Source organism: Pelodiscus sinensis, chromosome 6, assembly GCF_049634645.1.
Source record: "Pelodiscus sinensis isolate JC-2024 chromosome 6, ASM4963464v1, whole genome shotgun sequence".
Lineage (NCBI taxonomy): Eukaryota > Metazoa > Chordata > Testudines > Trionychidae > Pelodiscus > Pelodiscus sinensis.
The window spans coordinates 71,675,914-71,700,532 of NC_134716.1; the positions used below are offsets into that span (position 1 = coordinate 71,675,914).

A 24,619-nucleotide genomic window follows, 5' to 3' on the forward strand; every position below is an offset into this window, starting at 1 on the left:
GAATGTGTGTATGTGTGCATGTGATATAAATATGAAATCTATGGTAATCCCTGTATGTTTGTGTGTATTTTGATCAGCATCTGAGTCTCTGCTACCCTCCAAAATTGATGCAAGCTATGAGTGGAACACCTTGTATTGTATGTTCATTAACCTGCATATTGTTTATATTTATTGGGAGAAATTTCCTTTTTTTCATATTGTTGTCTCTACTACAATTTTATGGGTGCATTATACATATTTCTGTCTTTGACTTTTTCTTTTGCTAAAATTAATGTTATGAAAATGTGGTTAAAAATTGCAATTTTTAAAAAAATGTTTGACACCCGGTTCATTATGGTTTATTTACCTACTCTTTTTTCATAGTATGTAAGTTATAGGAATTCTGTTAGCACACACAAATAAAAGCAGAATGAGAACTGTACCACTGCTTTATTTATCTGAAAGCACAGTGATATTCTTGTTAGAAATCTTTAAACTAAAATGTGGGGCTTTGTATCTAAAACATCTCACAGTTTCCTTTACATTTTTTAATTGACTGGTGCTGCTAACCTTTGCATCAATTCTCTAAGATATAGCTAAAATTGAGTGAAGGAGTTACGCTTACAGTGTCTTCTCTGTTGCTAATGTTTCATTGTAAATGTGTTTTCAGAGTTGTGGGCAGATTGCAGTTTGTATTAAAGTATGGGCATTTTTTTTTAATACTGATGACTAGCAAAGAATTTCTGAATAGTTAGTGTGAAATTCAGTTTCAATCATTTCATGATAGAACTTGCTGAATAGAGAATTTAGCAATTTTGTAGAGTTAAGCTGAGACAAATAACTACTAATGATTGTTGGAAACAACAGAATTTTGTTCACATGGTGGTCTCAAACATCTGCATAATCATGAACTTGTGAGGTTTTATTGGGAAAACATGTAATTTTTGAGACACTACACATTTAAATTTAGAAAATACAACAGTAAGAGTAGACTATTGGGATTTAGGTTTTTGGGTGTGTGCATATGTAAATTACACATTACAAGACACAAGTAATTCTTCCACTCTACTCTGCACTGATTAGGTTGCAACTGGAGTGATGTGTCCAGTTCTGGGCATGCCATTTCAGGAAAAATGTGGAGAAAATGGAAGAAAGTCCAAAGTAGAGCAACAAATTATTTCAGGTCTAGAAAACATGATCATGAGAGAACACTGAAATAATTGAGTTTGTTTAGTCAGGAAAAGAAGACTGAGCTGAAGATAAGTTTTCAAGTACCTAAAAGGTTTCTACGAGGAGGAGGAAGAAAAGTTGTTCTGTTCTCAAAAATGTAGGATAAGAAGTAATGGATTTACAGTAAGAGAGGTTTTGGACATTATGAAAAACTTGCTTCCTATTGGGGTGGTTAAGCATTGGAACCTATTGCCCAGGGAGTTTGTAGAATCTCTATCATTGGAGATTTTTAAGAGCAGGTTAGAGAAGCACCTATCTCAGGAATTGTATTGATAATACTTAACCCTGCCATGAGTGCAGGAGACTGGACAAGATGACCTCTTGGGGTCCCTTCCAGACTATATACATAAATGTGTGCATGCGCATACAATATATTATATGCTTATAATATATTTAGTAGATTAATAGATGAAGTTATAACAGAAGCACCTCCTTATTTCAAGTTCATTTATGATCAGATATGTGAATGTGTAAGAACAGTATCAGCACATCTGCCTTTTAGGTTGAATCCTGATAGGTGCTCAGCACCTATATCTCCCATTAATTTCTTACTATTAGCAACTCTTAGGATTTGGCCCTCAAGATATTCCAGAACATGTACATGTTTGTAGTTACTACTGTTAAAGCTATAGAACTGCTAAAGTTTTTAAGAAAAAGAAAATGAACTAGATGAATGGTTCTCAAACTTTAGCAACTCAAGGACCCCCATTTTTATTTAATTTTTTTGCAGTCCCTCAAGCCTACAAACATCTAATTTCCCCAAGGGATGCTCAGTCCTAGGTCTTGATTTCATTCTTCCTTTCCCTAAAACCCCACCCCTGCTCCACCAATGTCCTCTCTTTCCCTGCTCTTTTTGCCCCTAAAAAGTTTGTATCCTCCTCCTTTTTCCTATCATCCCTAATTCCAGGCTACTGCCCCTTTCCCGTTCTGCTCCTATCCTCCTCTTCCTCCGCTTGATCAATATATCCTCGAAGATTGGCACCTCCTCTGCTGATACCCAGTCATGCTAGCCTCTGGCTCCTGAATCCATCACAATATGCCAGCCTCCGAGCTTCTGTGGCTCACTACTTTCCCACTCACTCTCGTCTAATTGCTATTCCACCGTAACCACCTCACCCATCTGCATTCTAAGTCAGGCTTCTTTTTTCTTGGTATTTGGTTCCCAGTAAGAGGAGCATTGAAAGCACAGGAGGAATAGTCTCCTTGCTCTTAATTCTTGTGCCTGAGAGCACAGCAGTCTGGAGCAGCAACTGCAAGGACAATCCTGTTCTGTCAGTCTCTGCAGCCTCAGAATAGAGCAGTGGTGGGGAACCTGCAAGCTGCACGTAGCCCATCGGGGTTTTGTGTGTGGCTTGAGAAACATTTTGTTTACTGTTGTCCACAAATGCAGAGCTGTCAGATTCTACTGGTTTCTATCAGTATAAGTTTTTTCCTACCAGTATGTAAAGCAAGGGCATGCAAACTGCCTGCTGATGTAAAAGTAACTTACATTTCTGTTGCATTGCAACCCAACCTTATAGCTAGGGATATGAATGGGTAACTGGTTAATTAGTCACCCGGTAAGTCAGGTACCAGTTAACCAGTCCCTGGGAGTGCCTCCCCCTCATTCCTGCCCATCCGTGGCCTGACGATTAACCAGGATTTTACATCCCTATTCAGAGCCCAGCTGCTGGATCCCTGGGGCTTTCTGAGGCAGTGGGGAACCACTGCCCAGTCACCTGAGCACTGGGGCTGGAGCATCTTAGCTGGCCAGTCTGTTACTCATGCACCATACTGAGTTGCATTGACTTAGTCTGATGCTGATTGCATGCAGCTTGACCATGAGAACCATGTACTCGCTCTGAAACATAGCAGTGCTTTGACAGGATGCAATCAGCAGACCCTGCAAAAACTAGGTACACAAGAGCAACTAGCAAAGATCCCCTATCCCAAGAGACTGTCTTGGTTATGACTCTAAGATGGAGGGCCACTCACATAGCCCGCTCACTAGCCTAGTTTTCCCATTACTGGAATTAGAGCATTTTCAGTTGCTTTGTGGGGATGGTGCATGTGTGCAGTCCAAATACCATTTAGAGCTGTGTAACAAAAAATGGAGAGGCACAGAAAGGAAATGATTTTGGAGCTGGAGAAGACCTCTTGTGAGTGAGACTGAAAGAGATCTCATTATCAAAAAATAAATGTAGCAGTAACTTGATTGTGGTACATAAACAGCTTCCTGAGAATACCGTACTTAGGATGAAGTGCACGTTAGTACTCATCAGAGAAAGAGATAGGTGACACTGCACCCAATAGTCTTCGTAATGGTATAATGCATTTTACAAGATATGTATTTTCAGGTGTCTTTGGAAAAGTTATGATTTATGAATGATTATCGTAGTTGTCTGAATATATCACTTTGTGTCTGAAATTATGAATGTGAAGTTAGGAGTAGGTATCTGTATTTCAAATGTGCTTAATCTGGGAAGACCCACAGTTAGTCTTTCAGGTACAACAATGAAGTAGCTAAACAGTGATGATGGTCCATCAACAAAAACAATACATTATGGAAGAGCTTCGCCTTCCTATAAACCTTTCAGTCTGCTTGTAAGTAATGGCTGCTATGATTCAGCAAAGGCATGTGACCCAACATGATGCTGAACTTCATTCTGGTATGTGTATTTTTCCACAAACTGAGATGGGAACTGAGTTTGGAACAAAGGTTTTCACTGTGTTAAAGCTATATAAGGGGTGGTGTAGCATCATTTAGTGATCTTCCTGCTCACACAAGTAAACTCCTAGAAGCAGTTGATGAACAAAGACTGAATTGGGGCAAGTGCTGATCTCAGGCTAAGGGTATTCTAACCTGCGTATGGAAACCTGGTGGACTACTTGTATTATCAGCCAGGGTGAGAGACTATCTAATATCTTAAGCTTAGTTTGCAGTTTGTTTGTTTGTTTGCTAGGTAATCTGCTTGGATCTGTTTGCTATGATACATAATCACTTAACCTTTTGTAATTAATAAACTTGTTGCTTTATCTAAACCAGTGAAGTGTCAGTTTGGATACAACTTAGCTTTGTTGCATATCCTTCTCACATCTAGGTGAAGGTCAACTTTATTAATGAGCTCACTTTTGTACAGATCTTTGTGCAGTGTAAGATGATAGAATTCTGGAGAGGCTGATGCACCAGCAAAGCAATATAGGCTGGGCCAGGCCATCTGAGTGGTTAGATGGGGATGACAATCCATCAGGCACCAATAATTGGAAGATAAAGCCAGATAGACTCAAATTAGGAAGAAAGCAGGATACAGGTTTTAGGTGTGAGGATGATTAACCATTGGAACATAAGAGTGGCCAGACTCAAATTAGGAAGAAAGCAGGATACAGGTTTTAGGTGTGAGGATGATTAACCATTGGAACATAAGAGTGGCCACACTATGTGAGACCAGAGGTCCATCTAACCCAGAATCCTGTCTTCTGACAGTGGCCAATACAAGGTGCCCACAAAGGGAATGAACAGAACAGGTAATCAAGTGATCCCACCCATGTCTCCCATTCCCAGCTTCTGACAAACAGAGGCTAGGGAACAAAATATCTAGTAGATGTAAAATCTTGTGTACAGGCTATGTTTGCAGACCTAGATTAGGATTAATGGTAACGTTTGTCCTAATTCTTACCTGAATTTTTTTTTTTGCTTCTGAGCATTCCATAAAGAATGGCCTTCATTTGAAATGGTTCCAGGGGCATTAATGGTCAGATTCAGAACTCAGTTAAAATACAGTTCTCAAAATAGCTACCGTTTCTAATTGTTCTTAGTCTGACAACTCAAAGCAAAGAGTCTAAGCACCATTTGCTCTTGTTTGCTTCCTGATTATATAAGACTTTACTTCCCTCCTTGGGAAATTTCTCTATCAGTCCAGTACCAGAATCTTCTGTCTTAGACCTCTTAAAAGATGCCATCTTAAACGAAGCAAGGTAGATGACTGCTTCATCTCATACTGTACAGACCCAGAACTTCAAATAGAACTCACCTAGAGAAGACTTGCACTGCCTTTCTGTCTTCATTAGAACCCCTATCCCTTCTGACCTCAGTCTCCATCCTGGGTGACCCATTGGGAGTCCAGAAAGGCATCCATACTGTTAACTCTGTCATACTGCAGATAGTAGGCTATGCACCACCAGAATAGGAAGAACTAAATGAGGCATTTCTGGAACAAGTAACTTAAGTGTTGAGAGCACATCTTTGTAGCAATGAGGGACTTGAACTACCTAGACATCTGTTTGAAAAGTTGTATGGCAAAATGCACAGTTTCCAGTAAGTCCTTGAATTCATTTGAGTGTTTTAGTTTATAAAGTAGAGGAAGAACCCAATGGGACCGCAATTTTAGACTTGATTCTGACCAACAAGGAGAAATTGGTATAAAATCTGATGTGAAAAGCAGTTTGGGTGACAGTGAACCTAAGGAAAGGAAGGGGAGTTACCATTATTCATCATAGTAAAAAAAGATTTTTCTTTACTATAATGAATAATGGTAATTAAGTGGAAAGTTCAGTGGAGGTAACCTTCCCTTGATTATTCCCATAATTAGGTAGGAAAGGAGGGAATGCCTTTACTAGACCTCCTTACCGCTCAGGTCCCTCCAGCAACTTCATTCCTGGGATCTGACAATTCCTAGGGGGAGATTCAACCAATACCACTTTCATCTTGATTCCTCCAGGAGCATCATTGCTGGGCTCTCGCCAGCCTCACAGGAGTAGTAATGTGGACTGTAATGTTGGGGGTTGGCTCTATGCCAGACCAGTCAGAAGTTCCCAACTACTCTGAGATGGTTCAATTACTGAAGAATCATTGAAAAAAGGATAGAGAATAAGACAGAGAATACCTTATTGCCACTATATAAATCCATGGTATACTCATATCTTGAACACTGCATACAGACGTGGTCGCCTCGTCTCCAAAAAGATATACTGGCATTGGAAAAGGTTCAGAAAAGGGCAACAAAAATGATTAGGGTTTTGGAATGGGTGCCATGTGAAGAGAGCTGAAAAGGGGGAAGAGGATATGATAGAGTTCTGTAAAATCATGGCAGATATGGAGTAAGTGAATAAGGTAAAGTTATTTACTTGTTCCCAAAACATAAGAACTAGGGGGTCACCAAATGAAATTAATAGGTAGCAGGTTTAAAACACACACAAGGAAGTTTTTCTTCACACAGCACACAGTCAATATGTGGAAATGCTTGCCAGAGAATGATGTCAAGACCAGGACTTGAATAGGGTTCAAAAAAAGAACTAGATAAATACATGGAGGTTCGGTCCATCAATACTTATTAGCCAGAATGTATAGGAATGGTGTCCCTAACCTCTTTGTTGGAGGCTAGAAATGGATGATAGGAGAGGTATCACTTGCTGATTTCCTGTTTGTTCACTCCCTCTGGGGCATCTGGCATTGGCAACTGATGGAAGACAGGATGCTAGTCAAGATGGACCTTTGGTCTGATCCAGTATGGCCATTATTATGTTATGTTCTACGTCTCTATTGAGTCCTTTCCCAAGACATTTATCCATTACTGCATATTGACTTTTATGGAATACCTGCATTGAACATCTGCTATCAACTTAAATAGTAAGTTGCAGGATATGGCCTACCACCAAGTCGGACCTGCTGTGAAGAAGGGAAAACCCCAACCACAACTGCGTGTGGGCCAGCTTGGTGGAAAGAGAAAAATTCCTTCTAACCCCCTTATCGGGGTGGCTAACATAATGTGGACAGTAGAAATAGCCAATAACTTGGTATATATATTAAAATAGGGAGGGATGGTGGGTGCTGCTGATCCTACTACATGAATAAGAGGGAGGGTCTCAATACAGCCTGACCTTTTAAACCCCCTCAGTCTTCAGTCATGAAGAGAATACATACTGGCCTCTTCCAGCAATTTTGTGTGTCTTGTTCCCCGTCCCTTCTGAGCCATCAAGAATCACTCTTCTTCCAGATAGCCAGATAAACAACCCTCCACCTTAAGATGCAGGATAGTGAAATTCCAACAGTTCTATTCTTCTCCTCAAACATTAATATGCCATTCTACACACCAATTGCTATTTTTGGTTTATGTTAATAGGAACACCAACAAATTGAAAATCAAAACTATTCAAAAGGTCTATAGCCACAATTCTACAGCTGCACACAACACCTAATATAACTTTTGTTGTTTGTTTTTATTTCAGCTAGACTGTAACTTTATAAAAATCCAAAATAAAAGGCAAATGCAAAGCCCAGAAAGTTCTTTGTCTCTGTTTTAAAATGTTTCATTTAAGATAATTAATTGAATCTAACTACTGTATCAGCTTTGGAGAGGTTTGTTTTGGCTAAACGACAGCTAAACAATGTACAGTAAACAGGAAAGAGGGTGAAATATCCTTCCAATAAATTTAATGTGTTCATAATAGCAGAGTGCCCATTTTATGGGGCCCATTTAGTCTCACGATTGGCTATTTCCTGTCTTAAAATGCCTATTTATTAATGTCTGTCACCTTTCTCTCCGTTTATTGGCCCTGCGGTCAGCACACTATCTCTCTGCAAAATCTGTTCATGTTTTTATGAAAAGAATTTGTGAGCTGTTTAGCTTAGTCAGAGTGGCATATAGAACGTGGACATGTCAGATTAAATAATTATGGTTAAAACCAGATTATTAAATGGCCAAACTGTAATCAGAATGTTACCCATTTATTTGGATTTTATTTTCATGGATATACTTAATCTACTGTTATAATGTTAAGAAAAAAGTTATGGATGTAAATAGTTAAATTACTACTTTTAATAAGTCCTGTCCATGCTAGTATGACCGTTCATATCATGTTTTAGTCTGAAAATGTAAAGAAATTCACAGCTATATTCTAGGAAAGATGAAATCTATAAAATACACTAATATATTTAAAATACCTGACAGCGTTAACTACTAGATGCCTAGAATATATATGTAGAATATTTGACTATATGATATTGTCCTTTAAGGCTTGATTTAGGTGTGCCCATGTTTGAGGGGTGGGATGATTTAATTAGGGTTGGTCCTGCTTCAGCAGGAGGCAGAACTCAATGACCTCCTGAGGTCTCTTCCAGCCCTAGGATTCTATGATTCCATGAGTGGTGATTGACAATACTTTCTCTGCTTCTCTCTGGTTTTTAAGGCTGAAGCATTCTTCAGTTGTCCCCAGACATGCATGCTCACTGGCTCATGAAGAGTCTACTCCTGTCTACTTTCCTCAAAGTGGGAATATATAGTGTGTGCAGTTTCTGCTCTGCCTCTTGTACCTAGAACCATCACAGGAGGTTTAATGTAGCCGTTGGTTGGATGCCTTGTTCCCCTTATTTTTATATCCAGTCTTTTTATCCACTATCATGGTCAATTTAATGAAGAATTTTTGTTCAAAAAAGCATGACTAGTATTAGTTTGGTGTTCAATTATTTTTAAAGGCACACTCTTTTGTGTGTATGTGTGTGTTATGTACACATAAGAGACAGATCAAAGCTTCACAATTTGGATTTGAATCTGGATTTCTAGTACCCTAATTTGTGGTAGGTTTTGATTCTGACCCTTCTTTGGAGTTTATATTTAAAATAAATGTACAGTTCCTCTGCGATATAATGAATTAAAGCTAAAATTAGGCAAGAGATGTGGCTGAAACTGAAGATAAATCCTTCCACGGACTGAGAAGGAATTTCTACTTTTTACATAGTGGAGTGCAGGTCAGGCCATATGGCTCTTGTTTGATCTAATGAAGAAAGCCACTCACTGATTCAAAACGTTTGTTTCTAGGTGCCAGGTTGACCTGTCGGCTCTGAGTAGAGAACAAACTCACAAGCTGGAGTTGCATCTGGAAGACGGAGAAGGATGCTTGGTGCTGCTGGTCACCCTGACAGCATCAGCTGCAGTCAGTATTTCTGACCTCTCTGTCAACTCCTTGGAGGATCAGAAAGAGCGAGAGGAAATACTGAAGAGATATGTATGTAGTACCTATCTCTTAACTTTTTTAGCATAATGTTACAAATAATTAACTACTCTGAGAAAAATTTCTGAATTTATCTGCTATATAATCAATGCTGATATAAGCTAATTGCTATTAATAGTAATTGGCTTAAATACCTGGCTAACATAATCAGAGCCTTAAATTTAACCTTTCTATAAAGTGTTGTGTATATTAATATTCAGCTACTGTATTTGACCATGTGTCAAACTACTTGATGTAATTTGGATTATTTTTGTTTTCTAAATGCAGTAAAATTTAAGATGTTGTTTTGCAGTTGTACAATAGCAACTATTCATTTCAGCTTGAGTAAGGTACCCATATCTTTTGCAAAGGTTTGTCAGTTGTTATATAGCATACTAGAAAGCAAACAGACTTCTTACTTTTGACTTAGAGTTTGGAGCAGTGGTTTGTATCATTAAAATATTCTAAGCCATCTTTCCATTTTAGAATATTCTAAAGCAAATTATTTTATTTCCCAGCATCCTCACATTGTGCAGAATCTGTGTAGTTTTATTAAAGCAACAGAGAGGGGAGCTCTTACTCCAGCATTTATTTATACCTAAATCACTAAAAGTAACTGTCTTTCCACAGATGAAGAAAGGGGGGGGGGGGGTGAAGCTATTTCCACTTAAAATTACAAAGCTTTTATTGTACAATGCTGCCAGGTGTTTAGAAGGCTTCTCTAGACACTCAACCATTAAACCAAGCTCCGACGAACAAAGGGCCGCTTAATTTTTTTTTAAAGATTTTAAAATATTCCTATTCCCTGACTGACATCCTTTCAATAACTGAATTTAATAAAGATGTACCTTATCAGACTGTGCAGATAACATGAAGTGCTAGTACTAATGCTGTACAATATTCTTCAAACAGATTAGCAGGATGTGCGCTTCAGCAAATTTATTCAGGCTATCTCCACTGAATCAGCTGTCTGCTAATGCTTGTACAACTCATACACCAATAGTGTTATCATAAACACAGTTTAATAGAGGTGACTTAGCAAGACTAAACATTATATTTTCTAGCTCAACTTAGAGCTAAAGTACTGTGTACCATCTCTGAAATATAATTACAATTATGAGAATTATTTCAGATTTTGACATTTACCAATACAGCGTGTAGATTTTTATAAGTATAGTATAAAACATTTCTGATAAATTTTATAGTGACACACATTCTGATATGAAGTGTAAAAATACCATATTTTTTGTGGATCATTATGGTAATATGATGCAAGTTAAGTGATAGTGATAGTTTTGATCATTTAGCATCAGTATAGAAAAATACTATTGCACCATATTTTTACATAGCTTTCTTAATTTCTTTTTTCTTCATAAATTAAATACATAGGATTATTTATGTGGTAAAAGAATAATCAAATGATTTCTTATTCTGACGTTTATATATACAAAACACAGTTTTTTCAAAATTTAAATATTTTCAATATGCACATTTTTGTGTATTTGAAATTTAAGAAAACAAATAAGCATTGTTTGAAGAGTGTATTCAATCCAGTATCTGGCAGAAAAATGAAGTTTTACAATTGCATGCATTTTACATTTTAACATTGAAATGCCTGCGTAGTGTTTTGTTCACTGAAGTGACCAATAAATAGCAGCAGAAATAGAGGGCTAAGACTTGCAATACAATATTTCAGAATTCAAAATTTCTTTCCTTAGCTGTCTGCTTATCTTTAGTGTTTGCGTAGTATCTGCCTTAAAGGACAGAGATGTAAAAAACCAGTATTATGCAATTAGTGAGATACATTATACCATTTGGTAACTATATTTTAGATTTTTTTTTTCTTTTTTTTTTGTTAGTTGCTATCTGAAATGTGCTGTGCATCCATTCTTGTGGCCAAAAGCAGTTAATGAGCTGACCCTGGCATCAGATCAAATAGCCCTGGAAAATGACTCTATTACTGTCATTTAACCATTTGTAGCTGAACATCAGAGCCCTACAAATTAAACAGACATTACTATTTGAACCGTTATTTTACCACAATTGTCTGAGAAGATTAATCTGTTTTGGGCTGGGGGAGGAGGGCAGTAATGGGTACAGAGCAAGAGAGATTGTATGACCTTTTCAGAACTGGTGTGCTGAACCCCTGCTCCCCCTTGTCACAGTTTAAAAACCAGAGAAGCTAGTTTAGAGAAGAAGTTGTTAGCATTCCATTTTTATTATGACATTTCACAGTCATCCGATTTAATGTCCCTTGACCGGATTGTCCACCGTGAGACGATGGGCTTGAAATGTTATTTAGAGCATTGATAAAAGGTGAGCAGTTCTAAGATGACAGCAAGTCATAAGGCTGGTGGTGTGACATTAATTTTCTCCATAACAGAGATGGAATAAGACGTCACGGTGACAAGCTGTCAATCAGTACTGGCCCCTCAGTGTATCTCGACGCCATAGGATGGGGTATTGCTTCTCCCATAATAGAGCTGAACTGAGATGCTCTCCCTGACAGCTGCTGCAGCCATACAGAAAATATATTATACAGCCTTTCATTAAAAAAATAAAGAGGACTCATCTCCAGAGCATTTCAATCTTTTCCCATCTATTGAGGGCTGAAAGGATTCACAGCAAATCATAGATTCCTCTGCTATGGAAATTTCAGGCTTCAGAAACCATCCAGGTTTCGAGGCCTTCAACAATAATCATAAATAAGACCGAATGTATTTTGATAAATCATTACTTAGTTACATATTTAAAGTAATGTATTAAAATAATTCATATATCCTAGAGTCCCTACAATAATATTGTACCATATGCCAGGGACCCATCTTGTCAGAATATGCAATGAATTACTCTAAATCATCTGATTTGCTGAAACTAAAAGTTGAAACCATAATTATCCTCCAGAGTCTGTAAAGGGGGTATCAGATACAGTGTGAAATACAGTAATGCTGCTTTTTTGCAGTGTTTTTGGAGCTTGGGGGATTTGTTTGTATCCACTATTTAATATTTGGTGTAGCCACTATGAAACTTGGGTTAAATAGGTTAAAAAAAAATGGTTCAAAACCCCTTTTTTTGGGGGGTGAGGGCGTACAGTATATCTCTTCCCTTTCCACACTGCATTAGAAGAGGGAAATTGTTTGTATTATGTCAGACCTAATAAGAGGATTCCAAAATGTAATCATTATTGTAAAAATGATATGCCAATAAGCATTTGAATTATAACATCACTTTCTGTAACATCACCTCTAATACCCTCAATTTGCAAGTACATAAACAGAAGCTGAAGTATATTTTGATTAAACTTTGTCATCTGTCTATTTTAAACAAATTTCTGAAGATAAACAAATGTTAAAAAAGATTAAAATGTAATCCTTCTGATAAACACTGTCAATATATGAAAATAAGTAAAGCGTATGAGACTGCACATAATTGAATTTCTTCAGCTTAGTATACCAAGGTCAAACCTTCATTGTAAATAATAAACAGTCATATGGGACTTATAAAATTAATGTCAAAGTATGATTTGACTGTCAAATTTTTTTTCATAAAAGACAAGGATGCGTTTTAATAGCTATGTTTGGTATGCAGAAATATATATTTTAAGCAGCCTACCATTTAAGCTTATGTGCACCATAACCATTTAGAACAGTAATGTTAGTTTACTCGCATCAAATTCTTAATTTTCCATAAGTCGGTTTTAGTCCTGTAATACAATTATAAGTCCTTGACTTAGTGTCTGTGCTGATGCTTGCATGGCCTACAAACCAAAACATTGTTATAAATAGTCAGATCAAGAGGCTTCACATGCTTTGAGTCACAATAGTAGAATGGGAAGGCCATGCGCATAAAACCTATTGGGCCTTAAAAATGTCTTCGAGTGTTTTGTCGAGTGATTTTGTACATAGATGCTAATTTTTAAGGTCAAGATCTTCAAACACTTTTGAAAATCGGACCATATTCCTAAATGTTTAAAACTGGATTTGGGAGCCTAATTTTGGTTTTGCAGTTTTGGAGATCCAAATATATATAAATAATTTAAAAATAAATGTTAGCAAGCATTCTCTCAATTAACTGTGGGATTAAAAACGCATCTGTGGAACTGGCCACTGAATTCGTGCTTTATGAAAATCTTTCTGGCTTAATGAACTAACTGTAATGCTATTCTGTTCCTTTTTATTTAAAACACTTTTTCTAAATAGTCATCTAACAGATTTCCAAAAAATATTGCTTTACCATGATTAAATGCTAGTACTTCATTCCAGGTTTTTTGTTTAAAAAAAGTCAAAATTATATATAAATCTTGATGGTGAGGCCAATACTCTTATTATGAGCTTTCCTTGTAATATACTGAGACACATACTTTAATCTCTTACTCTGTCTTTGCAGGTGTCACCCTTGTTAAACATTACTCATAAAATTATTTTACACAAACTGTAATAGGGAAAACATAAGAATGATTTTCGGGAGCAAGAGGAGCTATTGTATATTTTATCTCTTGTTGTCTAAATAGGATATTAAAATCTAAGTAGTTAACTGCTCAGATATCTAATCTTAGAGTAATGCAGTAATGTTAATTTCTTATTAATGTATTTTATCATGACATACTCTTCAATTTTTATCTTAAAATGGAATGTATAGAAATAAAGACTGAGAACAGTAAGTTCCTATTGAAATTAAAAATTAAGAAGGCAGTCATTTGAAACACATCCTTGTATTTAATGAAATTTGGATCAGGGAGGGAAAATCATTAGCCTTTTTCCTCTCCAGTAGCCTGTAGTAACTTTTTATTATTATTGTTTAGAGCACAATGAGGATGTTTCACAACATGAAGGATGTAGGATTTCTACAAGTCAAGGTCATCAGAGCAGAAGCATTGATGGCAGCTGATGTCACAGGCAAGATCTGATTCACTTTCTGATATAATATATAGTATAATGAAAGAGTCTTGGATTGGGTCATTTTATAAAAATTGATTAGCTTCTACAAAGTATAGAGTTTAAGGAAGATAAGTGTGTCAGAATTTCACCAACCTTTTATCCCAAAAAAATCTCCAAGCGATCAAAACGTACTATATACTGGGCTATGAGTCCTTGTAATACCAGTGAATAGAGTCCTATACACAGTATTTATGTGAAAGAGAAATACACCTGTTTCACCATCAGAGGTCCTGCAAAGACATTCCATGTGCTACAAAAGTAAGACTTTATTTTTAATGGATACAAATACATAAAATTCTCAGAATCAAAACTGAATTAAAGAGGAATGTTTTGGTACTACTAAAAAACTTGCCACATTGTATGTGGTCTAAAATAAAAAAAATCTTCCAAAGAAATAGTTTCCTGCAACCAGCATTATAAATGTAAATGACCCATTATAGAAAAATGACTTGAATAACTGCTTCCAAAATAGTCCAAAGAAAATAATTTTGAAAGCCTTCATTTTTAAATGTTCTTTTTTTCTCTGTGTATTAATAATTAATTGATTGGATGATGTTGCCCCCTTCTTTTTGGAAACTTAAGAATAATCACTGGAGTCATAGAATTTTTTTCAGAAATTTGTTCTTTTAAAAGTACGCCCTCCTGCGCAGTGCACATGTTGAATAAGAGATGAAATTGTCTCTAAGAATAACCACTGACGCTGTAAGGATTCATGAATTAGCTGACTAGATTAACCTACTTGATTTAGCTGCCACTTCAGAATTTAAAGTTCTGTCACAAGTACAAATACATGGTAAAAATTCCTGTCCTAATGGTTCTGTGTAAATCAAGATGAATATCAATAGTTTGTTATCTTAGAAGATCAAACAGGACAAAATTTTATTGCTGAAATAAGATATCTAGCTGGTGAAATACAAAATAACAGATTCTTTGGCAGAGATTGGAAAAACATTTCTAGAGATTCCTCACTCTGCTTTGACCTTATAATCCAATGTGCTCTAAGCAGAGAGAGAGAGATTAAGTTATTCAGGGGCAATGGGATAATTCAGTCTCTGACCTTGTTCAGGCTTGGACTTTTCGTGATCAACATGTCATTTGTGCCAGTTGTAGAAGTTTTGAGGAATATATTTGATTCAGTTAGAGATGTGCATAGCTATCAAAAACCATTTTCAGACTTTGTACATTCGTAATGACTGTTGTTTAGCAAATGGAAGAAACATGGATCCTAAATTTTTTTATTCTCCAGGAATAGCCAGAGCAATTACTGACAAAATATAGAGGTTTCTAAAGGGTTATATATTTCAAAGTTTATGCAAATTACTGTACATTTTGAGAAAAAAATTGCCATCAGTTTGAAAGGTGAGCAAAAGGTGTATTAAGTAATGCTATAATTTACACCTATTTTGTAAAATGACCTTTAGAACTATGTAGGTGACCTTCAGATTCAATTTTGAATTTGAATAATATATGTTTAGAAATGATTGATTTGCTGATGGCTGAGTTTAATTCTTCATTGTATGTTCATTCCACATACGTCTCCAGCAAAGTGTAGACAGATAGCATTTAGGAACTCATCCTCCAACTCTTACTTATGTGAGTAGACCAGCTGGCCTCAATAATGTTACATATGTGATTAAGGGTTGCTCATATGAATATGGTACAGGATGCTGGTTTGCTTTTTTTATCTAATACAAATACTCTTTGTGTTAATCTTAGGGTTTTTCCCTGGAGTCTAAATAGCACCACATAGATACCCCTGTGCAGTACTTGTATGATTTACTTCCTTTCCTGTAGGCTGAAAATATCCCATTTCACTTTCAGGCGTGTTTTACTAAAAGTAATAAATCAAAATTCATTAGTTTAGGCTGAATAGTTTTAAGAAATCATAATATTCCATCATTAAGCATAAGCACAGAGTGGGAAAGATTTCTGTAATCTTTTAAGTAGTCATCAATCTTGCTACAGTTAAAAGGAATTTTTCTTTCAAAATGTAAAATTTTCCTTTTGTTACCATACATTCATTGAGAAGCACTGTAATACTGTATTAACTCTGTGTGAATAAAGAGCAATTGAGAGTCCCATTGAATGCGGGAGTAAAAAGCACAAATTACTTTTTAATGAAACCCTCAATTCTTTTCCTTTCCACAAAAGCCCATAGCCTTGTTCAGCTGAATACTACTACAGTAGGTCACTTCAGTTAAGCCCCTAATAAACTGTTGATAGTAGAGGGTAGTTTTTTCTTTAGATTCAATAGCCTAGTGTTGGACAGTGCACTTCAAATCATTAAGGTTAATACAGATTTTAAAAAGAGATTAACTCAGTGGTTAAGGCCTCAGTTTACAACTCGTATACATACACATACATTGAACAAGACATGAAAGTGGACTGAAATTTCAGCCAACTTGTGAGCAGGCTTTCACAGCTTGAAAAACTGGGTGCTACAGTTTTGAAAATGAAGTGTGATATAACTGAGTTTGAGACTTATTGAAATGTACTATTCGGTCAATCCATTTAGACAAACACACAAAAGGACAGTCCTCTGAAGTGTTCAGTGCTCAGCACTCCAGCTTAATTTCAGTGAGAGTGGGGAATGATGAGCACTTGTATGACTGGTCTCTAAAAGAAGTGACCTACTATAAGAATATATTTTCCTTTCATCAGGGAAAAATACAGAGCAGTATATCTCAAATGTGGTCATAGAATTCCTGCCTCAGGCCAAAAATTTTAGGGCCTTCAACGTCAGATTTAATTAAGTTGGGAACTGTGCTGGAGCAAAAGGCATTCACTGGGAAAAATATTACAAAATATAACTTTAGAATTGTAATTTGAACAAAGGGAATGGAACAAAAAATACTGTTTGGCTGTTCTATTCTTTTTTTAGACGTTTTCATTTAAATCCGCTCCTGAGCGTTACTTATTCGATGCTTGGGGATGGGTTGGTGCATGGTTGGGATCAGTTTTTCTCTTTCCCACCCCCCAAATCCTCAAACAAAAGTTATTCCATCCCTTTCCCTCACTTTCCCTTCAGCTAGCTTGTGATTGTCCAGGAAGTGATGAAAGTCTCCTCAGCAAAGCCACTTGTTATAGAGAAAGCCACAATCAAGCCCATTTGTAGGTATATATTGGCAATATAGTGAAATGCAAAATGGAATCATCATATAAACCGATGGCTTAAATTACTCGTATTTTTTTCCTAACCTAATTGTATTTCAGAAAGCAATAGGAATTTTTCAAAATTAAATACAGTATCAGTTAAAGCAGTAGTCAGGTAAAAATATATTCTGCTTTCTGTAACAAAGTTTTTATAGATAGATAGACATAGAAGGCTTAGCCTTCTGGACTGGAAACCCACTGGCTTAATAAGATGGTGTTTGCTGCTTCTTTATTAAGGTGTTCCTGCTTTTCTTTAGAAAAAAATTGCCTTATAACGATGCCATATAATGTAAGGAAGAAAACAGGGAGGAAAAAAGAGATGGCTCCATTTTTATCAAGTTCTCCATTTTTATCAAGTTCTCCCAGACTTATTATCTTAAATAAGAGTTAGCAACTTAGATTCATTAGTAGTGCTAAATCTAAGCTCCATTTGACAGCCTGCCTAGAAAACAGTTTGTTTTGCTGTCTGTAGGCTTTAATTAAGATGTGTTCAATTCTAGTCTCCTAGCTCTCCCCACCCCACTTACTGCGACACAGACTGGTGATCAGACGCTTTCAGATGGTCCAGCCCATGACTTTGACCTTCTACGCAGTCCAGCGTTCCCTGGGGAACCGTTCAGCTCATGAGGTCTGATTTCACACTTCCAGGATGCCTCGGCTCTCTTAACAATGACAGGGAGACAAAGCCCTTTAGAGCAGGCCGCATGGGGACTTGTTTAAATTGGAAACTAGAGAGGAGTCAAGGAACAAGGTTATGGGCTACAGAATAGTGCTTTTAATAAAGAGCTCACAGCTCTGCTTCAGCTCAAAGAGGGCTACCTCTGTACAATTAATTGAGCCATTTATCTGGAGCATCTTAGACCTCTACTTTCTCACAGTATTGTGTGATAAATATCAGCTAAGAGGCAAATGAGATATGCATGAAATGAATTTTTAACACTTTGATTACTGTGTCTCCGGACTTCATTAGAAGTAAATTTTCCTGTATTTCTGACCTCATTATCAGTTGACTGTCAGTGTGTTTTAGGTTCTGAGATTTCCAGATAGAGCTTGTATAAAAGGCATATTTTGTTAAAGATTTTACAGTAGTGAGATTTACTATCATAGACAGCTATGAGCTTTTTCAGAGGAAAGAAAAAAATGGAGTTTGAGAGAACTTTGAAAAAAATATAAAGAGTTTTATATAAAAGCCACACAATCCTACTCCCAGTAAATTCAGTGTTTAAAAAATTGGATTTAGTGGAAAGTAGGATCAGAATTAAGGTGATAAAATTTCATGACTCTGGAGTACAGATGGGATTTTTTTAACAGTACATTTTTAAGGCCAGGATTTCAAAAAACACTTGAATTTTTTCCTGAAATGTTTGTAAATTTTTGCATGTCAAATTTCTGAGGGCAGATGGTAATTCCGAGTACAGATATGGAAGACACTACACACCAATTGCTGGAGCAAATTTAGTAGCCTTTGGAAAGCAAGGCTCCATATGTAATTTGCATCATCTGGTAGCACCATGTCCAGTGTCCCATGTAAGTTTTTAAATCAGTCTTTCTAAAAATAACTTCAATCATGCAAAATAGACAATACTATAAGGTAAAGAAACTCAAACTGGCCCTAATATTTTATGTACTCAAAGGCTTTAGTTCACAGTTCAATTAACTGTCTTAACTTTGGTTGTTTCTTTTTTTAATTATTAAAGGAGAATATGAGTAACAAGTATCAGATGTTTATTTTCTGTTCCCTGATAAAGAAGAGCTCTTAGAATCAGATTTTGGTGTATATACTTGTAATTACTAACCTAATATTTGATTTATACAAATATTCTGCAATATTTGTTTAAATGTGGTTGTTGCACTGACTGTTCTTGTCAGATATCCTGAACATTCATGGAAATCAAATATATAATTAATCAACAACATCACTGTTAAGTAGCTATTACCATCATTCCTATTTTACAGAAAGAAAACAAAGAAAAGTTAAGTGACTCAACTGAGGCCACAGACTGAGTTATTGTCAAAGCTGCCATTAGCACATAGGAGTCTTTTGGTCTTTGTCTTTTAGATAAGGCGGCCTCACACATTTAAACCCAGCAGGGACCATTGTGATTATCTAGTCTGACCTTCTATATAGCATAGACTATAAACACGCTGTTGAGCTATCGGTCCTTGTGGGCAGAGGTCATACTAGCAGCTCAATTATAGGCAGCTGACTAGTAGGGAGATTGTAGCAACCTTTTGTGACATTAGAAGCTGCCCCAATGGCACTAACACCTCTCCCTCCACCCCTGCCACGAACTAGCTTGTAGTTTTTCCAAAAGTGAGTAAATTTTTGGCAGTTGGTTTCATAGATTGCAATGGGGAAGTACATGATGATTTGTGATATTTTCAAAGAATAAATGACAAACTTGAAATACTAGCAACTGAATTACATTTATGTCAATATCTTCCCAAGGAGAAGATCTATTAACTTATTTTTTGTAAGTGGAATTGTAAATAATTTTAACACTTCTAAGTCTTCAAAATAAAGTCATCAATGTTGTATGCCCCAAAGGTCTGCACAAGACTAGGAGGTGGTAGGAAGGGATAGATTGTTAGTATTACATGAAGTGTGCAAAAATAATTCCAATTGTTTGTCTTGGCAACAGAATTGATGCTTGTGTTTCTCCCTAATTAATCTAGCAAACCCTATATTGAAATTTGCTTTATAATAAACGATCATAGTAGTATAGGGCTTAATAGTCTATTGGAGCCCGCACAAATAGAGCTTGTAGGTTAGATTAATATATGATTTATACTGGCACACAGTCATTCTTAGTGTAAATGAAGTGCCACGTGCCACAGGAACAATGTAACCATGATGTTGAAAGTGGCAATGGCAAGGGCCATATGCTGATTCAGTGCATCCTTGCTATAGCCACCATCTGTGTAGCTGACGGGCTGGTGTAGTGCTGCAAGTAAATCTTCACTGGGCACGGTGGGCTTTTTGAGGAATATAAAGATGCACTGTACACCACTTTCTGTCTTCTGAAATTAATTTAGCCCTGTGAAGGTTAACAGTTTTAGGGACAGAATAGATTGACCGCTATAATTAAGAACATACAAATTACCCTTTTAGAGGGATTTCCCATCCTTAAATCTTTTATCTCTGCTCTATTCAACAGAAACATTGGATTTTTTAAGAGAAGGTGTGAAAAACAAACAAAAAAACATGGTGCACATAATTCTCTGAAGGAAACATTCTATCTGATCCTAACTGGAAGTAATCTTATTACCTGTAGAATGAATATTTGCAACTGTCATTTTAATCCAAATGAATGCATCTGCAAATGCTAGTCTTATGCATTTGAAGTCTCATTTTTAAATGTCTAAACTACTTAAGCCAATAATATTATGCAGCAGAGAGTTCTGACGATTAATATTTTCAAGTTACATATATAGTTAATACTACTTTATAAAGAAAACACTTTTGTGATTAACCTATGAAAAATATAACTAGGGAGAAATTTAAGGGCCACATCTTATGGCCATTAATCAGGGAAAAACTCCCATTTATTACTTTGCATTAAGGGGGTCGGGCTAAAGAGGGGAGTCGATAGCATGGAAATATAGTAGATAAATCCATTTCATTCTCTCAAATGCTTTTTTCATTCTTGCACAATGAAGTTAAACAGAAAATATCAAATATCAAAGTGTACCACTGAGAAAACTGAATCAAAATCAAATATAAAATGCCACAATTCTTTAAAATGTAATTTTGTATTGTCTGTCTTAATTCTTTGGGGCAGTTATTATTGGGCAGTTTTGCGGAAGAACTACATTTTAAAGAGGATTTGAGTACTTTGAGGTAGTTGAAATAGGTAGGCTGGTAAATCACAAGTTAAGTATGAATCCCTGGGAGCATTATGGATCTTCTCCAAAGCCATTGAAATTAGTTGTAAAAGACTCCGATTGACTTCATTTAGTTTGAAATAGGCTCTAAAATAATAAGAGACTTTGAAAAGCACCACCAATAGTCTCATTTTTGTTTGTCTTCCTATAAGGCATCTGAATAAAGTTTACCTGTTGGCAATTTCATGACAGTATTTAAAATAAATAGTTGAGGAGACAACATCTTGAAGAATTGGTTGCCCATATTTGTCTTTTTTTTAAATCAGATTTTAAAGCCGAGAGAAACATGATCATCTAATTGACCTTTCTGTGTGTTAGAGAACATCAATACCTTTTGGTACCCAGGCTTTTAACCAAATCGTGCCATACTTATAGTTCTAAATATATTTTAATTCTTTGCAGTGTGTTAGTGGCATGGCAGGGTAGAGTAGGAAAGAGATACAAACATGCAGCTACATTACTTGAAGAATTTGCTCTGAAATAAATAATTTTCATTTGGAAGATGATGTGGTTAAAATAAACAAGGTTTCCTCTGCTGCTGCATCTTGCACATATAGAGCTTTGGTGGAAGAGATTGATTAGGGCCATACCCACTTGACTTGCTCAGGAGAACAATGTGCTGAGGCTGTTGAGAGATCTACCACCGTAGATACCATGGAGGAGCCACCAATTCATGTTTGTGTCTTGAAGACAAGGAAGAAAAAGATGATGTCTGGAAAGAGCAATTGGAAGATTTCTCTGGATTAGTTTTTGTGGATGATGTCCTCTTATTCAAAATGAGAAACATTGATTTCCAGCTCTGAGTAAAGTTTGCTCACTCCTTTACCATACAGCGGAAGATGATAGATGCCTCTGTGTCAGTCTTTCTTTAGTATGTCATTCAGTTCCTAGAATTCCTGATTCCCAGTGTCCTCAGATGGCTGTGGTGATCTAGCCCTTTAGCCCACAACAAACAAATGCTGCTCTTCTTCTGAGCTCAGTTTCTACCCCTTTGAGGTTTTAGTTCCTCCATTCATACCTTGTTTTCGGGGGGGGGGGGAGGGTCACAGGTGGCAGTATATGACCATGTCTACCCTCTACTGTGGGTTATCAGAGTTGAAACAACCAGTTCTTTGTCTTTTATGGTCCAAAATTGCATTGTCATCTTCCTGTTGTCTCTTCTTGTATTCCTGGCCCTCCTGGCTGCTCTCCATCTCTTTATAAAGAATAGTTCCAAGTCTCTCTCTTTGAACCTGTACCCCCATTCTTATTCCTCCCTCATTGAAACACAAGCTGCTGTTCTTCTCACCACAGGCCTTATCTTAATCATGTGATCTTTTGCCACTTACTTCTTCCACATGAGGCAAGCTAACACTAGCACTGGTATAGCCCAAGGACCTTTAAAGGCTGAATTCACCTTGTAACTAGATGCTTTGTTATATACCTGCTTAACTTGGATATGAGGGCTCTAGTATATGGAAAAATATGCTTATGGTCAGAGACTGATTAGTCTTTGTCTTCTCGTGTGAGAGTTCTACCCTCCTTTTAGAATGAGATGTTGTTGCTTGGTGGAGGTGGCTGTGGTGATAAAACTTCTTTCCACGTAGCAAAGAGGATATGGGACACCTCGTGTAAACTGTCATGGTATTGCCTTATGTCTTAAAGCGAGGTCAACATTGTTTCTTCCTTTGTCTGACAAATTGAAAAAGTTTGTACTATGCATGTACAGGGGATTGTCTGCTTTCCAAAAACATTAGATCCAATCTATAGGAGCAAGAGCATGCTATCATGATTCACGTAACTTCTTATTTGTAACTTCTTATTTGGCCTTCTTGGCTGGACTGGTGTTTATATAACATTGTGAAGAAGAGAGTTATGTAAAACAGTGATATACAGGCAGTCCCCGACTTACGCGGATCTGACTTACCTCGGATCCGCAGTTACGAACGGGGCTCCCCCGGAGGACACGGACTGCGGGACCTCGCGGTCCTGCCGCCCGTGTCCTCCGGGGCTTTTTCCGCGTCTCCCTGGTCTGCAGACCAAGAAGAGGCAGAGCAAAGCCGCGGGGGGGCTCGGGCAGCGAGGCAAAGCTCGGGGGGGCTCGGGCGGCTTTGCAAAGCTTCGGGGAAGCCGGCAGCGGGACAGCCCAGACGCCCTGCGGCTGTCCCGCTGCTGGTGTCCTCAGATGCTTTGCTCCCCGTCTCCCTGGCAGACCAGGGAGACTGGGAGCAAAGCAGCGGAGGACCCAGGTGGTGGGACCGTGGTGCGTCTCGGTCTGCCGCCCGCGTCTTCCTGGTCTTCTGGGGTGGGGGGGGGCGCAGCTAGTACGCCCCCCCCCCAGCAGACTAGGCTTTTCTCCAGACGCCTGTGGCAGAGCAGCTGGGGCGCTGCCGGTTGGTCCCGCAGCGCCGCTCTGGGTGCTACTGGACCAACTTGGCAGCACCCCAGCTGCTCTGCCCCAGGCGTCCTGATTCAGCCGCTGCTGGTCAGTTTCAGCAGCGGCTGAATCAGGACGCTTGGGGCAGAGCAGATGGGGTGCTGCTGAGTTGGTCCAGTAGTGCCGAGGAGCGGCGCTACTGGAGCAACCCAGCAGCACCCCAGCTGCTCTGCCCCAGGCGTCCCCAAGTCAGCTGCTGCTGAAACTGACCAGCGCTGACTACAGGAAGCCCGAGGCAGAGTTGCTCTGCCCCGGGCTTCCTGGAATCAGCTGCTGATCAGTTTCAGCAGCAGCTGACTTGGGGACGCCTGGGGTTCTTAAGTTGATTTTGTATGTAAGTCGGAACTGGCGGTCAGTTTCAGGAGCAGCTGAATCTGGACGCCAGTTCCGACTTACATACAGATTCAACTTAAGAACAAACCTACAGTCCCTATCTTGTACGTAACCCGGGGACTGCCTGTATCTTTCAAAGTTTGCAGTAAACAAACGGAGTGTCTTCATTATTTCCTTTTCCTACTATAGTAAAGGGTATGTTGGACATGGCAGTGCAAGAAAACTTTTTAACCACATTCCTGTGTCTATACAGTGATTTCACACATCATATTGTACAATCATATGCAAATACAAGTGAACAAAGGATGTGATACAATAAGTGTACTCTGCTCAGCTACTACATTTGTTCTAATTTTCTTTTGAAATATTGAAAACATAAGAAATGTGAGAAATCAGTCTCTAACTTCCTTCTAGAGTTGTTATATGGCAGGTAAACTTTCCAAGATGCGTATTATATCCATCTCTTCCGCATCCCCCCCCCCCTCCAAATTTAATGTAAAAGATTCAGTGATATTCTGTTTCCTATAGAATGTAAATGTCCACTGTGCTTGTAATTCACAGTCTTTAAAACAATTATTCTTTATCATTAAACTTAATAATATACACATTAACCTCTGTTGTAGTCCGAATCAATATTGCAGTTTGGAAGATGTGACCTCTAGAGAGCTTTGTCTAAATATTGATTTCATTGTCATTTGTATAAGGTATGAACAAATTACAT

At 37.6% G+C, this 24,619-nt stretch overlaps 1 protein-coding gene across 5 annotated transcripts in view; it reads left to right on the top strand.

The window, feature by feature from the left end:
• The window catches only part of MCTP1 (multiple C2 and transmembrane domain containing 1), a 390,864-nt gene that overhangs the window by 218,582 nt on the left and 147,663 nt on the right, over positions 1-24,619 (top strand). For all 5 annotated transcript variants that reach the window (XM_075932146.1, XM_075932144.1, XM_075932145.1 and 2 more), the window contains 2 exons: positions 9,003-9,189; positions 13,976-14,069. In XM_075932146.1, coding sequence (XP_075788261.1) covers positions 9,003-9,189; positions 13,976-14,069 — 281 coding nt within the window. The remainder of the gene's footprint in view (positions 1-9,002; positions 9,190-13,975; positions 14,070-24,619) is intronic.